A 15,693-nucleotide genomic window follows, 5' to 3' on the forward strand; every position below is an offset into this window, starting at 1 on the left:
TTTTCAGGATGGCAGCCGGTGACTAGTGGTGTTCCGCAGGGAATCAGTGTTGGGAACAAAGCTATTCACGATGTACATTAATGATCTGGAAGAAGGAACTGAGGGCATTATTGCTAGGTTTGCAGGTGATACAAAGATATGTAGATGGACAGGTCGTGTTGAGGAAGCAGGGAGGCTGCAGAAGTACCTGGACAGGCTAGGAGAGTGGGCAAAGAAGTGGCAGATGGAATGTGGAAAAGTGTGAAGTAATGCACTTTGGTAGCAAGAATAGAGGCATAGACTATTTTGAAATGGGAAAAGGCTTCGAAAAGTGGAAGCACACAGGGACTTGGAGTCCTAGTTCAGGATTCCCTTGAGGTTAACATGCAGGTTCAATTGGCAATTAGGAAAGCAAATGCAATGTTAGCATTCATGTTGAGAGGGCTAGGATACAAGAGCAGGGATGTACTGTTGAGGCTGTATAAGGCTCGAGTCAGACCCCATTTGGAATATTGTGAGCAGTTTTGGGCCCCATATCAAAGGAAGAATGTGCTGGCCTTGGAAAGGGTCCAGAGGAAGTTCACAAGAATGATCCCCGGAATGAAGAGCTTGTCATATGAGGAGCGGTTGAGGACTCTGGATGTGTAGTCGCTGGAGTTTAGAAGGATGAGGGCGGATCTCATTGAAAGTTACAGAATGCTGAGAGGCCTAGATAAAATTAACATGGAGAGGATGTTTCCACAAGTAGGAGAAACTAGAACCCAAGGGCACCAAATCAGACTGAAGGGACTTTAAAACCGAGGTGAAGAATTTCTTCTGCAAATGGTGGTGAATCTGTGGAACTCATTACCACAGTAGGCTGTGGAGTCCAAGTAACTGATTGTCTTTAAGACAGATCTATATAGGTTCTTGATTAATAAGTGGGATTAAAGTTAATGGGGAGAAGGCAGGAGAATGGGGTTGAGAGACATATCAGCCATGATTGAATGGCAGAGAAGACCCGATGGGCCGAAAGGCCTAATTCTTCTCCTATGCCTTATGGACCGCCATTTAAGTGGGCATCCCAATAGCGAGGTCCCACAGCCGTCCCCCTCCCGCAGAGTGAAATGGCTCCAAACCCCTCACCCCTCACCCTTGTAATAGGGAGAAGTGTAGTGAAATCACATAAGAGTGATTGTAATGCACTTACCTTTCTTTGATGTGGTCAATGTTTACAAACATTGAGGTTTCACCAATTACGCCACTGAACTGTGAAGGGAGATGAATGAATCAAAGCTGCAGATGTTTGTAAAAGCTGTCAATCAAAGACCAGTACTAGAAAGATGTAAATGGCTTGCAGCTAATGGATCTGTGGGAACCAGATACAGGTCACAGCTACTCTCCTTCCGGGAATGGACATGTGGTGCTGCAAGGTAAGTGTTACAGCTATAATTCTTCTCATTGTCCCTGGCAGACTACTCTCTAGCTTCCAGACAGGGGTCTTTTTTCTGGAGTCAGGGGGGTGGGGAGGGTCTCTTAAGGCAGGGGGTCCTCCTATTACAGACGTGCTAGTTTGGAGGGGGGGTGCTATTACAGGAAATCCCCCATTTGCGGAGGGTTTCCCCATTCCTGTTTTTGGGGGGGGGTTGTTCCCTCTATTACAGGGGTCCCTGCTGGATGGGTCTCCCTATTACAGGGGTCCCCGCTATGGGGTGTCCCCCTATTTAGGGGGTCCTGTTTGGGGGGGGGTCTCCCTATTAAAGCGGTCCTATTGGGGGGGTGGGTCTCCTTATTAAAGGGGTCCCCATTGGGGGGGGTCTCCCTATTACAGGGTCCCTTTTGGAGGGGGGGTCTGACTATTACAGGGTCCCTGTCGGGGGGGGGGTCTCACTATTACAGGGTCTCTGTTTGAGGTGGGGGGTCTCCCTATTACAGGGGTCCCTGTTTGGAGTGGGGGAGTCTCCCTATTACAGGGGTCCCAGTTGGGGGGTGGGGGGTCCTCCCTATTACAGGGGTCCCAGTTGTGGGGGGGTCTCCCTATTACAGGGATACCAGTTGTGGGGGGTGGGTGATCTCCCTATTACAGGGGTCCCAGTTGTGGGGGGGTCTCCCTATTACATGGGCCCCAGTTGGGGGAGGGTCTCCCTATTACAGGAGACCCAGTTGGGGGGTCTCCCTATTACAGGGGTACCAGTTGAGGGGGTTCCCCTATTACAGGCAGTGATTTGTTGGAGAGACCACAAGTTATCCACACCCACGTGGTTCCTGGCAGCCTGGCGGTACCGGTGAATCACCGAAGTCCAGAGCATAGGGCACCAAGCCCGCTAATTGGCTTCAAATAGGTCATTAAGGAGGTCAGAACATCGCGATTGGGTTGGTGCCTGGTGTCGATCCCAATTTTTCCCCGACGTCCGATTCTCCATCCCATGAGGGAACGCAATCCGGTCATCCCAGGACGGAGAATCCGGACCCTCATGTTTGCTAACAAATAGAAGCCCAGATTTCTAATATGGTTTCACTTCCAGCTACTATTTTTAAGACCTCTGGGAGTCATTTAGAAGTCATTTGTGGCTTTGTTGCTCATGAATAACCTTTTCTTACTTATTAAAAAGACATGTATTCCATAGGCACAAGAGAGTAGTTGCTCCTTGCACTCACTTTGATACATGTTACATTTTTTTAAAAAACAGCAGCAAACAGTAGCAGTGAAATATTGAATAAGAAAACTCTTATTTAAACTGGCCACACACCAAAATAGGAGATTTAGAGCTTAGCAATGCAGCAAAGGAAGCTCAATTTTAAAGCTGGCTAGAATGAGGCAAAATAAACTTTTCATGATCCATTTTAGTAGAATATTAACATGCTTACACATTTCATTTGAGTTTACTGATCTCACTAAAAGGAGATTGCCTCAATGTCCCTATTGGCGGTAAAATGTATTTCAGTATAATTTATATCCTAATCTGTTTTATTGTAAAACCTGAGGGCATAGGGTTGACAAGTCTAATAGAATCCTTTTTACAATCTTGCCATCTACAAATAAGATATTCAACAAGTTTATAAAACTAAATGAGGAGAAATGGAGACTGAGATTGTAATTTGTAAATGCTTAAGCTTGTTTGAAATCCTTGCCTAAACCTTACAAGTGTGACTGTTGGGATCGCATGCCCAATAATTTGCGAATCAAAAATGGGATTAGCCACATCTAGATTCTGATGTATGACTGTTAATAATCTTTATTGTCACAAGTAGGCTTACATTAACACTGCAATGAAGTTACCGTGAAAAGCCCCGAGTCGCCACATTCCAGAGCGTCTGTTTGGGTTCACGGAGGGCGAATTCAGAATGTCCAAATTGCCTAACAGCATGTTATGTTACATCATTTTTATTCATCCTTATTGAGATTGTTTCATACCCATCGTTACTGCAAGAAAAAATCAGTTGTCCAAAAAATAGTCCGTCCCTTGGAAATGATGGGAAATGTCCAAAATATATCGCAAGTCAACATAAGAAATGACCGGTTAACTCGGGTCAAACCCTATGTCGATTTACAGTATTATAATTCAGTCCTTGTCTAGCAAATGATGACTTGTAATAATGTGTAGTGAAGAAGGCTGACTAGCTATGAGTGAATTTACATAGTCCAGTCATGCAGAAATAGTCTTGAACAAAATGAATAGCTGAAGTGCTCAATTCAGATTTATGATAATAGGTTTGAAAACCACTGGATTGATAATGTTACGCTTCATCGGCTCATGATTTCTGGATTAGCCAGAATAAAGCATACTCACCAACACTATTAGAAATATGGAAGATTCTCCCTGATCTACTGCTGTGGTAGAGGATAATAATGAATTCATGAAAATACAATTTAAGTTATACCCCCTTGCTCCCAGTAATTTTGAAAAACATTTTTTAAGAAGCTTGGTTAATTGTTTAGTAGCTCAAACGTAATGATTTATATTTAGAACTTTGTAAAATACTTTGAGTAGTTGTATCGATTTGTTATTTTTATTCTTCCCCTACCCCCCAGTATTTCTCCATTGTTGCATTAGAGTCCTTTTGGATGACCATTGCTGTCACCTCTGCTGTTATCCCCAGACTTGGACTGGTATTTCTTTGTGGTAACCCAATGATGTGGGTGGCTGCTGCTGCCTGACTGTCCTTTGTACCACTGAATGTTACTTTAGGTGCCCTTAGTTTACTGACAATTTTGATGTACGTGACTGAAGTCCTATTTTCCTGAAGAAAATAAGAGAATGTTAATCGGCATTGTGTTTCTGCTGGATATCATCCTCTTAAATGCTTTAAAAAAGATTCTCGGCTCTGTTGAGACAGGTTGGGAGATTCGATTATTGGATATGTGTAGCAAAACAAAGAAAATCTAAACTTGAACATGATCGACTGAACAATCCTGCAAAATGAGAGAAAGCACAACTTTATGTCAAGTTGAGGAGCTCTTAAGAATGAGTTTTTGTTGGTTTATTTTTAAATTATTAGATATAGTGTGACCACTCCCTTTTTTTTAAATCCCGTTGTGTAAGTTTGTTACAGTTCCAGATAAGGACAGTCCAATCTGATGGATGACCTTGCAATACTGTCAACCAATCATCCAGTCAGCATTTTTAGAAGTTCCTTCTACTAAATTTGAGACTAGATGGCATTCGGAATAGCTGCAATGAACCACAGAAACAAAACTGTGGCTCGAATGATGACAGCAAGTGTTATTGCCAAATAGAAGTTACTTTTGCCTGTACATGTATTGAAGAAAGCTGGCCAACAGTCCTTTATATTTGTTTCCTGGTATTCATACCCTTTTCTCGATAGTGATCTGCATCCAGTCTCTTTTATATGTCATTCCCCTTTCTAATATAAATCTTTTTTCAGCCTGAGAGTAATTCTACAAAATATTTAAGAATGCAGGGAGAGCCCTAATGGCAGCACCTCTGATTCCCCAAGAGCAGCTGACTGTACATACCCTCTTCTTCAGTGCATTATGTTGGTCCTCACACTTGTATAACAGTTCCCTGGATGATTCAGGTTACTCTACAGTAAATTTAAAAAACACAAATGTGAGATTGGCGGTTCAAACTATAGTCTGTGGATCCCTGGCTGCAGAGACCCTCTAGGAGGTCCATTAAAAAGGGCAGCTTTATGGATGGTCAGCTGTCCAGGGCACTGGGTCAAGTGTAAAAAAACCTCCCCACGCCATGGGCTCCTGCTTTTGCCAGATCGGTGCACACCAATCGCTCTACTGGGGTATGCTCCCCTGGTGCTCCTGTTCCCCAAGTACCTTTTCTGCTTCTGGTTGCCATATGCCCTTGCCAGGGGCAAACTGTGCAGTGGGAAGCAAGCACACCCAACTCTGATATCTATAAGCAAATGGCTGATTAGTTAAAAACGTTATCCAGACACCCTTTATATGCAGCATTCTTCATATTATGATTATTGTGTCGTATTAAGATTTAGATAGAGTCCATGATTATTCATCCTTTAAACAAAATGTTTGAGAATCAGTGGGCTGAGTAATGAGTGATGTCCTATTAAATCGTATTTCATCAAATACATGACCACGAGTTGTTAACAAATTTCCAGCGGTTCAAGTTTATTTGATTTGGCAAACTTATAGGAGGGATCAGCAATTAGCTTTTACGGGCACTTCTTGCTAATTAAGTATTCCGGTAATCCAGTAATCTAACGTGCTTGAACTTGCAAAGTAAATTAGGTTAGAACAATGTCAAAACGGTTCTTGATGTCTTGCCATTTGGCATCTTCACTGCCTATTATTTAGCACTTGCACCATGCTCTGGTTTATTGTATCAGTGCAAGCTTGCTCACAAAATTTATGCTTTCATTTTGAACAGCTGCATATCCAAGGTTGGTGACTTACATATTTGTCTCCTCTTGCTTCTAGGTTTTATATTCCTACTCAATAGGTTTTCTGTATATATTAACGGGTTTATTTTGTACCCGTGGCCTGAGCCCTGCTTTTGTCTTTTGTTCAAGGGTAAGTGTGTTCAACTTTGTACTCTTAACTAATGTGTGCTTTTACATCTGTTCTCACCAAGTTCCGACAAAAAATCATTTCGAGGTGCAATCTTTATGGTCATCCAGTTGGACACCAAGATCCATTTAAAACACTGCTTTTTGGCCTAACCATTCATTTTGTTTTGCCCATCTACAGTATAACAATTGAAATGGAGTATAACTAATAAGGGCTTTTGATAAATTACAATTTGACTCTACTGCTTTATTTCATCAGTTAATATTGCTGAGCCGTAACCTCCTACACTGATGCATGTTATGTTATGGGTACCACTTTATTTGGCTTGACAAAATTGGAGTGCCGAATATGAGTGAATTGGTTTAATCAAATGATGCATTGTTTTCCATTTTTATCATCCTTCCTAGCTTTCTCATCTTTGCTCTGGATTACACTCATTTGACTTGTGCCAGGATAAGGTTCCATTGATACTGGCAACTCTCGGGTACTTTGCCCAAATGGCCATAATACATAGATGAAGCTAGGGGTTGTTCATGTAAAAGGATCCTCGGTTGGAAGGAAAGCACCATCGCTGATCCTGACTTTTGTACTTGTGCACTTTCCCAAACTAATCTTTGGACAGTAAATGAGCGCAAGATGTGAAACAATAGATCAAATCAACTAATGTAATACAGAATTGAAATTGAATAAGATTTTCTTGTCTCTTTGGGTAAATCTGATATCAATCCATCGAGGGGAATCATTGAGTGAGAGTAACCATTTGGTTTTAGTACAAATTTAAGATAAACTCAGGCTACCAAAGATTGTTCACACAACACTGTAAAATGTTCAAAGAAAGATTTTAGTGTGGACTAAATTTGAACCCATGCGACAACTCCATCTGTTCATTTATCCATAAGAAAATCTTTTTATTTTGTTGTTGAATCTGCAACGATTGCTCCACAGTTTAGTGCATTTCTACTTTCTCACACATGCTATGTGACATATGGGCGGCACGGTAGCACAGTAGTTAGCACTGTTGCTTCACAGCACCAGGGTCCCGGGTTCGAATCCTGCTTGGTCACTGTCTGCAGAGTCTGCACGTTCTCCCTCTGTCTGCGTGGGATTCCTCCCACAAGTCCCAAAAGATGTACTTGTTAGGTGAATTGGACATTCTGAATTCTCCCTCTGTGTACCCGAACAGGCGTTGGAGTGTGGCAACTAGGGGATTCTCAAAGTAACTTCATTGCCTTGTTAATGTAAGCCTACTTGTGACAATAATAAAGATTATTATATACATGATTGATAGATTTACTGTACTGCTGTTCAATGAGAAATACACTACGTATTGTAAATTGTTTGTGTGTGCACAGAACGATACATTATAAAACTTCTGCATTAAATATGATAAATTGTTACATAAGCAACATTTGTTTAAATGCCACTAAGGCAACTGTTTGAAAGGGATCCCCCAAGGTATTATTTTTACACCAAGATCAAAGCCATAATGTTGGAATATAAGAAATTGTTTTTTTTAAATACTCTTACACTCCTTAGAAAATAATTTTATAATGTATATATCAACAAAATTAGGTTTCCAATTTTTGGTTCAGTCCTTCAAATGTTGAAGTGAGCAACAGTCTGAAGGACTCGTTCTGCAGCACTAATTCAAATGCACAGTAAACCCCAAGTGAATATACAAAAATTGTTTAGATAAAGATCGACCCTGTTCATTCTGGCATGCTGTGACTTAGCATTTCATCTTCCTGCTGCAGTTGAATAATAATTGTCATGCAGTAGACATCTCCAAAGCTTTTAACAAGATCTAATACTGTTTACCGTGCTTTTTCACTAAAGCTATATTCGGAGCTAGTTTCCTCTCAACCTGCTGTCCATACTGTTGTTGTTGAACTCAGTTAAGCTTTCCTCTGTTATTCTCCCATTTTTTTTTCACAATGATCACCTCAGTTTGAACTTCATCTACTCCTCTCCTGATTCTTTTATAGCAATAAGGTTATATCAATTTCATGTCCTCTGAGCGTGCAATTTTCTTTTCTTTCACAGCACATTACTTGAATCCATATCCTTCAATGGGGCCTATTTTACCTTTCAGTAATGCCCATATGCACCAGTTGACATCGGGCATTACTGACCTGAAATGGGAACAAAACTGTAACTCTTGTTCTTTGTGTAAACTCCTGCCTATTTCTTTATAATATACTGACGTTAAGAGACGTTGTACCATTTTCATCTATTTCTAATTAGCAGACCTGTGCAAAATCCCCAATCTGCCCATTGCCCATTTCTGGCTTTAACAAAGGGGGAGGGGGCGGGGCAACAATCCTCTCCCAGGAGGTACCTTTTATAGTTCAATATTGTAATGAGCTGCATGCCACACATTTAACCTGCCTTCTTGGTTTAACCTGGTCAACTGGGTTGCTTGGGTCGCAAAAAAACAGGCATCTAAAGGGAGATGAGGTCTGCTCTGTAGAAAAATCAAATTGCCATTACAGCGTTGCTTGTGGGCCAGAAAGAGCGGAAGTGTTTCCCGGGGAGGTTATAACATTCACCTTCTCTGCCTGCTGTCCCCTTCCTTTCACTATATTGTCAAGTTTGTTAAATTGAAGAACTTTTGCACAGTTTCCTACTCTTTTATTTCCTGTGAAAAATGTTGCCATAAACCGCAATCTTTTACACTCAACTTGCCAACTGCTAATACTGATTTTCCTGGTCATGTATTATTTTCAACCTTCGTGATGCACTGCTAATACACCCTATCCTATCACCATAAACTGGTAAATACTGAGGGCAAGAACAGATCGTTGGTGTCACTGACTTGGAAAGTTTACTATTGGAGAATGCTACTTGTGTAAGCTTTTGGCTTTTTAAATGTACAATGTCAGCCTATATCACAATGTGCAATATATTGTTAAATCACTAGTTTTGGAGTCATGATTTCTGTTTCCATGTTTGTTTTGCAGCATCCTATGCAGACTTACGGTTATGCATTTATGTTTTCATTGACTGGATATTTTGGCATTTCCTTTGTACTAGCTTTGATAAAGCTGTTTGGTGCACTTGTTGCTGTGACAGGTAATGTACATCTCACACATTGTTCATCAGAAAGACATGCTAAATTTGGAAATTGTATAAGTCCGTGTTTCAACCAATTAAAATATGATTTGGAGGCTTTGCCTGCTAGGCTGTTGTAATCTTAAATAAAAACTTCAGAGAAATGTCAACATTTCTTTTTTTCTCCTTTGCTAAAATTGTATATGTCTTGCACAAATTTGCAAAGTTGCATCAAATCTGCACGGCAGCTAATGCTAGATCCCACTTTACAAAACCTCATTTTCAGAGTAACCATCATGCCTCATGAGTTGCCCCCGTGGTAAACTGCCAAAATGTCCTTGTGTTCCACCATAGGCAAAAATCAAACAACCTTCCTTTATGACATGCCAATGAAATGATGGTGACTTGTCATCCATGTGACCTTTCCCCACACTTGCACCATATAAAAGCATTGCATCTTTATTCATTTTTGACGGGTGATACTCCATGTAATGCATGTTTCTTAATTTTTTTTCTGTTCTTCACAAAGTGAATTAATCTCATCAAAATCTCTGTCGAAAGCCCCCGGCATGCTTAACATTTTGTGCCTGATGTGTGGTCCCTGCTGTGTTGCCAGCTGCTGATACTTGTCCATCAGTCTGACAACCTGTTTTACACGCCTGATGGTCTTCTCAATGCTAGTTGGTTCTGACCAATCGAAGATAGAAAAAACAGCTTGTTATAAGCTGAAACCAATTGTTCAATACAACTTGGTAATATGTGAATAAACCAAACCAAAATGTTGGTTATTGGAACCATTGAGACTGTGACCCCATTGCATCTTATATAGGAGTACTGGCTTCAAGATGAAAGACTGTTCGTCCCTATTATCACTAAATATTTTGGAGCCAATGATGCTTCTTCAATCCAATCTATTTGGAGGCATATCTGCCTGAAAAGCAACATCTGAACAGCCAGGACTGCTAACTCATTGCTTTTAGATTCCCCTATTTTCTGACTATGTCAGAGGCTACTCCTATTGCTTCTTGCAACAACTGGGGGATACGCTCACTCTGAATATTATGTCATGATTCCATCAACTTTTCAATTTGTGCCTTCCCCATGAGTCATATAGTCCTCATCCACACTAATGCTTGTAGTAGCCCCACGAGTCAAAATGGTGGAGCCCATGGATGGAGGTAAATATAGGGACTCGTGACTGGGAGGGGTAAGGGTGGCCCGAGGGGCTGTCGGGGGCTTGTGCTTTGAAGGCAAGATGGGAGGGAGCACCTGATTCAATACTGGAGGCTGTTCCTTTCCCCAACAGCACCTGAGGCCCTGCAAACCTATTGGGGGGGGGGGGTGGTGTTTCAGCACAAAACATCCAAAGTCAGCCAAACCAGCCCAAAAGGGATTTCGAGCGCAAGTTGGACCCTAAGCTTTTGCAATTATTCGTGCTGGTTTATGAAGTCAACACTGTCCACAAAACTGGCCCTCCCCGTGACTAATTAAGCATCATTGTGAGTTTCTGCTAATTGCAAATATTTGCTGGCCTTCAAAAAGTCCCTTAAAATTTAGCTCTTTTTATATACAAAGACACAAGTTACACACCTTAAGTTTTTAAACATTAAAATTAGTAATTTTCAATCATTTAAAATCAGGTTACTTGCAGCTGGTGGTCTAGACTTTTTTAAAATGCTTATTTTTTGTGGTTAAATCCATTTTCAGCTATATTAATATAGCTTTTTAATCACGCTTTTATATTCACGGATTTTTTTTTAATGCTCTATTTTATATCACAGCCTGATTGTGCTGATTCATAGAACATTTTATAATTGTTAGTATGCTAATGAGAAAACTAGAGCAATGTTGACGGCAGTTGGTACCCAGATTGCATCCAAAGCAAAAACCCTACCCAATGAGTGCAATCTCGAAACGTACTGACAATGCAAATGTAAAGGCGAAGGAGGACCGTAAAAGGCTTGAGCTAGACTTGTTAATATAATGGCTTGGCAGATGGCAGTGGCAAAAGTCTTGCAGATAAATATAATGCATTTTGGGTGTAAAAGATACAGAAGGGTACGAATGAACAGACACCAGAGAAGTTCAATAACGTAACGCAACCCTACCCAATGAGTGCAGCCAGATGAGAAAATAACGGTCAACAAGATTTTGTGTTTTAAATAGGAACATAGGTGGTACAGTGGTTAGCACTGCTGCCTCACAACGCCAGGGACCTGGGTTCCTTGTGGGGTTTGCATGTTCACCTCGTGTCTGTGTGGGTTTCCCCCAAGTGCTCCAGTTTCTTCCCGCAGATCCATAGAGTGCTCTTTCAGAGGGTTGGTGCAGACTCAATAAGCCAAATGGCCAACTCCTGTACTGTAGGGATTCTATAGATAGAGTACAAGAGGAAAGATGGTTAGAGTACTGAAAAAAAACCATGGGTAGTGCACTAGATTGCACCATTCTGTGCTGTAATATCTCTGGGGCAGGATTCTCCCGCAATTGGCGGGATGTCCCAGCGGCAAGAATGGCGCGAACCACTCTGGCGTCAGGCCAACCGGAAGTTGCGGACTCCTCCGCACTTCCGGGGGCTAGGCCGGCGCTGGAGGGGTTGGCGCTGCACCAACCGGCGCGAGTTGGTGCATGCGCAGAACCGCCGGCATGGTTCCGTGCATGCGCAGACTGACCGGCGTGTTCCTGCGCAGGGGGGTTCTTCTCCGCGCTGGCCATGGCGGAGCCCTACAGAGGCCCCCACGGTACAGGCCAGCCCGCAGATCTCTGGGCCCCGATCGCGGGCCAGGCCACCGTGGGGCTCCCCCGGGGCCGGATCCCCCCACCCCCGAGGACTCCACTAGACGGCCTGCTATTGCAATCTAGAAATATCGTGGCTCTTTCAGATTTTCCAAGATTATAGTGCTACTCATTCACTTGGCAAGCATGGGTGTCTCATTGTTAATTATGTCAACTTATTTGAAACTTGGTATTCATTGAGCCTTTCACTGAAATGTTGACTCCTCTGATTTTTTTCCCACTGTCTTTAAAACTTAAAAAGCATTTCAGTAGAAGTGAACATCTATATGTATTTGTTTGCAGTAACCACTGGACGAAAAGCAATGACAATTGGGCTTTCATTTTTCTTCTTTTCAAAGCCTTTTACCTTTCAGTAAGTAAACCTTCATTTCAGCAAGTGTCTTTCCAATTGTTTGAAATTGCATATACTTCTGTGAGACCTATGGGGTATTAATGCAGTATGGTATTAGGTTCCGCTTCAAGTAACTGCAAGCAAATGGCCAAATAGGTAGGATGGTGCTGAGCTGAGGCAAGCACTGGGATGCTTAATAATATTTTGTGGTTAACAATTTTCATGGATCAGTCCCACCTACCTGTAGTTTTGACATAACTCTCCATCCCATTTTTTCTGTAGACACATCAGCTGGGATTTTCTTTGGGGACAAGAATAGGAGCAGGCACGCCTTAAAAATGGCGCTCCTGGATGATGGAGTCAGTATCCTGACTTCTCCAGGATGCTGTGAAATTTTCAAGTGAGTGGGTTGGGGGATGCCTGGATCGTGCTTGCTTCTGATTAACAGCCTGTTAAGCTCCTTGAGGAACTTGTTAACAAGCCAGGATGGGTCAGAGGACTATTTTGAATTCATAATTGTGTATGGGATGAGGCTGCTGGCCCTTCACTTCTGTGTTCTCTTTTCTGCAAGGCAGTGGGAGGCCCCATCGTGGCTGCCATTTGCCTTTGCTGCTGGTACTCTGCAGGCTGCCCCTACCTCCTGGTAACATTTGATGCCCCTAATTAGGTGCTAAGTCCGTCACTGGCCAAATTAGGGCATTTAAATTTGAAGGTTGAATACTGTGCAATGCAAAAGCAGTTAGCTGGAGTTTGGATCCCCGACCTGGGTTGAAAATCAGGCCATTGTTTCTTGCCCTGGGATGAATAAGTTCCAACTCTTTCTTCTAGCTTCCTAAGTTATATCTTGTTATTTGAATCCTTAACCATAGTGAGCATTTACCTGGATCAGTTTTGTCAATTCCTTTTGTTTTACATTATTTAGGTTTGCTCCTATCCCACCCCTGGCTCTCACCATTCATTTTGGAGATGGGAGTACCTTTTAGGTATGGGAATACAGGAATGCTGCTGTCAGAAGCTGCTGGTGTTTACTGACATTGAATTGGTATTGTCGGGATTTAAACATTTAACTGTGGTAGAGCACTGCAGAATCCACCAATTAGTGGAAAACTAATTGCACTTTTTTTTCTCTTAAAGCTACGTGTGGTCAGGTCTTGTCGTCATCCTTGGTATCTTCCTAAATATTTACAGCAAAAATATGGACAGAATCCAGCTGCCATCACTGCTTGATCTTTGGAATGTAATCAAGAAAAAACAAATGAGATCCATGTCCCAGACTGTGTAGAGTCCACTGTAGTAACCACTATTGGGATTTGATCAGACCACGCAGTCATTAGTTGGCTGAATGAGAGTACTCTGCAGCAGTGGACCCGTGAGATGGACCCGTGATACACAGGCAGTTGATGACTTCAGCTTTGCTGAGAAGCAAATTTTAGCAGTCAGCAATGAACAGTGCAGGTGTTGCAAAAGGGAACAACACACAACTTAGCCAATGTTAACACGGATACTAATAATGTATAAAATTCCTGATTTATGAATTTCAGTCACATCTCTTGGCTTGATTCTTAATGCTTTGTAAAAGCATCAAATATGTATTCTCCGCTTTCTTTTTTCATTCAGTGGAAATTACTGATCAGGGCCAAATGTTTTTTTTAAATCTTGTACATGTACAGCTTGACAAATAATTGTGTGGTACAGTAGTATTTAAAGTGGTTATTTATCATGATCGTACAATTAAATATACCTCTCGAGTACTTAATGCATCTTGATTGTACTGCATTCCTAAATCGATGCACAGCAGTTGGAAGATGTGCATTAAACATTGTGGTTATGAAATTTTTATTGGACAGTGACCTTAAATAGATAAATAGTTCTTTATTGTACTTAATTTATTTGAGTGCAACAAAAAAAAGTGCCATGTTGAGACATGATTACTGTACTTTGCCAAAACACTTCTGAGTGCACAGCACTTCAAGTGAAGTGTAATGTTCATCTTTTTATGAAGAACATACAAAAAGTTGGGGGTGACGAGAGATGTCCTGACTATCCCATCATAAAATCAATTTTGTGTTGTGGCCTTTATATTATTCTGGTTTTGCACAATGACTTTTTAAAAGCCTTTATGATTTTTAAAGAGAATGAGAAATTGTATTTTAACGTGTTAGAGCTAAATGTCTTTTAATACAAAAAAAAGGAACTGAGTAAAGCATATTGCTGAACTTTTGAAATTTTTTTGCTGTTAAATCTTTTAACCCGGGATTCATGTAGGATTGACAAATGCTCATGCCCTCCACTTACATAATCATCATTGTTTAAAAGGAGCACACTTTTTATTGCAGAATATGAACATGTTTATTTATCATTAGGTTCGAAATACAGAGTAAACTTTTCACTGTAACTGAATCTTTAACAGTGAATATACGGCATTTTAATTGAGGCTAGTATGGAAATGAAACACCACGTGGATAAGCAGAAAACTAAGGCGTGTATGCTGCCAATAAGTGTGAATGCTAATTCATTTTGGAGGACTGAACATTTTCAGTACATAAATCATAGGGTAACCCAGGTGATGGGTGATTGAACTCTTTTCGATTATTCTCTGTTGGCATCTTAGTTATTTGACCAAACTTCATCTTGAAAACCAAGTCTTGTTTTTTTTAAAAATCCAATCTGAAAATAGATACCAGCGCAGAAGTCACAATAATGCAGAGGGAATGTTGATTTTATATCCACGGTCAGGCAGATAGTTCAGAAAGATGCAAATAAGCACCAAAATGTTTCAAAAACATGCCTAACGGTTTTAAAAACTCATGGCAGTAACTACCCAATACAGGTGAAAATGAATAAAAAGGAACATTTGATACTGAACCCCATTCTAGCGCTTTTTTGACTCGCATAATTTAAAATTTAGAAAGTGTGCAAATTATATGCCTGATGCTTGTATTTGTGACATCTCTTCCTCGCCTCCTATCACATTTTCTTCGGTTATCACTAAACGTCACAGATTTGGCAGGCCACGGTGATCACTGGCTGGTTTTTGCTGGAGATCACTGCATCTATACAGGGAAGTATAGATTAAACTATCCAACATAGCGGCAGATACACGTGAAATCATTTTAAGTCAGCAAAGAATTCACCTTGAAAGTCTTGCTCATCATTATTTATCGAACCTGGCACAGGAATACATTACTAAAGTGTACAGCTTTTCGTTTTGGGTATTCTTTAACTAAGATTTAAAAATTATGAATAGTAAACCAATTAAATCATATTGAAGTTCTCTTTCACCAATTGTATCAGTGTTCAATATTCAAATATTTGTTCAATGTTTCATAACTAATAATCTCTCAGCATTTAGAGAGAACATTTCCACAAAAAGAGACACCAGAATAGAGCTATACATATCGGCAATTGTTCTGTACTGACCAACGATGTCGATACTGCGGAAATGGAATTCTCTCCTTTTTCAATGTTTTTAAAATTCTTTCACATGATGTATGCATTGCTGGCTTGACCACTATTTGTTGCTCATCCCTACTAGCCCTTGACTAAGGTGGTGGTG

The 15,693-nt window shown here is 41.0% G+C and overlaps 1 protein-coding gene across 2 annotated transcripts in view; it reads left to right on the plus strand.

The window, feature by feature from the left end:
- The window catches only part of slc35b3 (solute carrier family 35 member B3), a 43,755-nt gene extending 28,753 nt beyond the window's left edge, over window positions 1–15,002 (plus strand). The window contains exons 7-10 of one of the 2 annotated variants that reach the window (XM_072466999.1): window positions 5,873–5,965; window positions 8,923–9,034; window positions 12,089–12,158; window positions 13,272–15,002. In XM_072466999.1, coding sequence (XP_072323100.1) covers window positions 5,873–5,965; window positions 8,923–9,034; window positions 12,089–12,158; window positions 13,272–13,419 — 423 coding nt within the window. In that variant the 3' untranslated portion in view covers window positions 13,420–15,002. The remainder of the gene's footprint in view (window positions 1–5,872; window positions 5,966–8,922; window positions 9,035–12,088; window positions 12,159–13,271) is intronic. The other variant, XM_072467000.1, reaches the window with a different exon arrangement.
- Window positions 15,003–15,693: the final 691 nt, after the last annotated feature.

This window comes from Scyliorhinus torazame, chromosome 11, assembly GCF_047496885.1.
Source record: "Scyliorhinus torazame isolate Kashiwa2021f chromosome 11, sScyTor2.1, whole genome shotgun sequence".
Taxonomy (NCBI): Eukaryota; Metazoa; Chordata; class Chondrichthyes; order Carcharhiniformes; family Scyliorhinidae; genus Scyliorhinus; species Scyliorhinus torazame.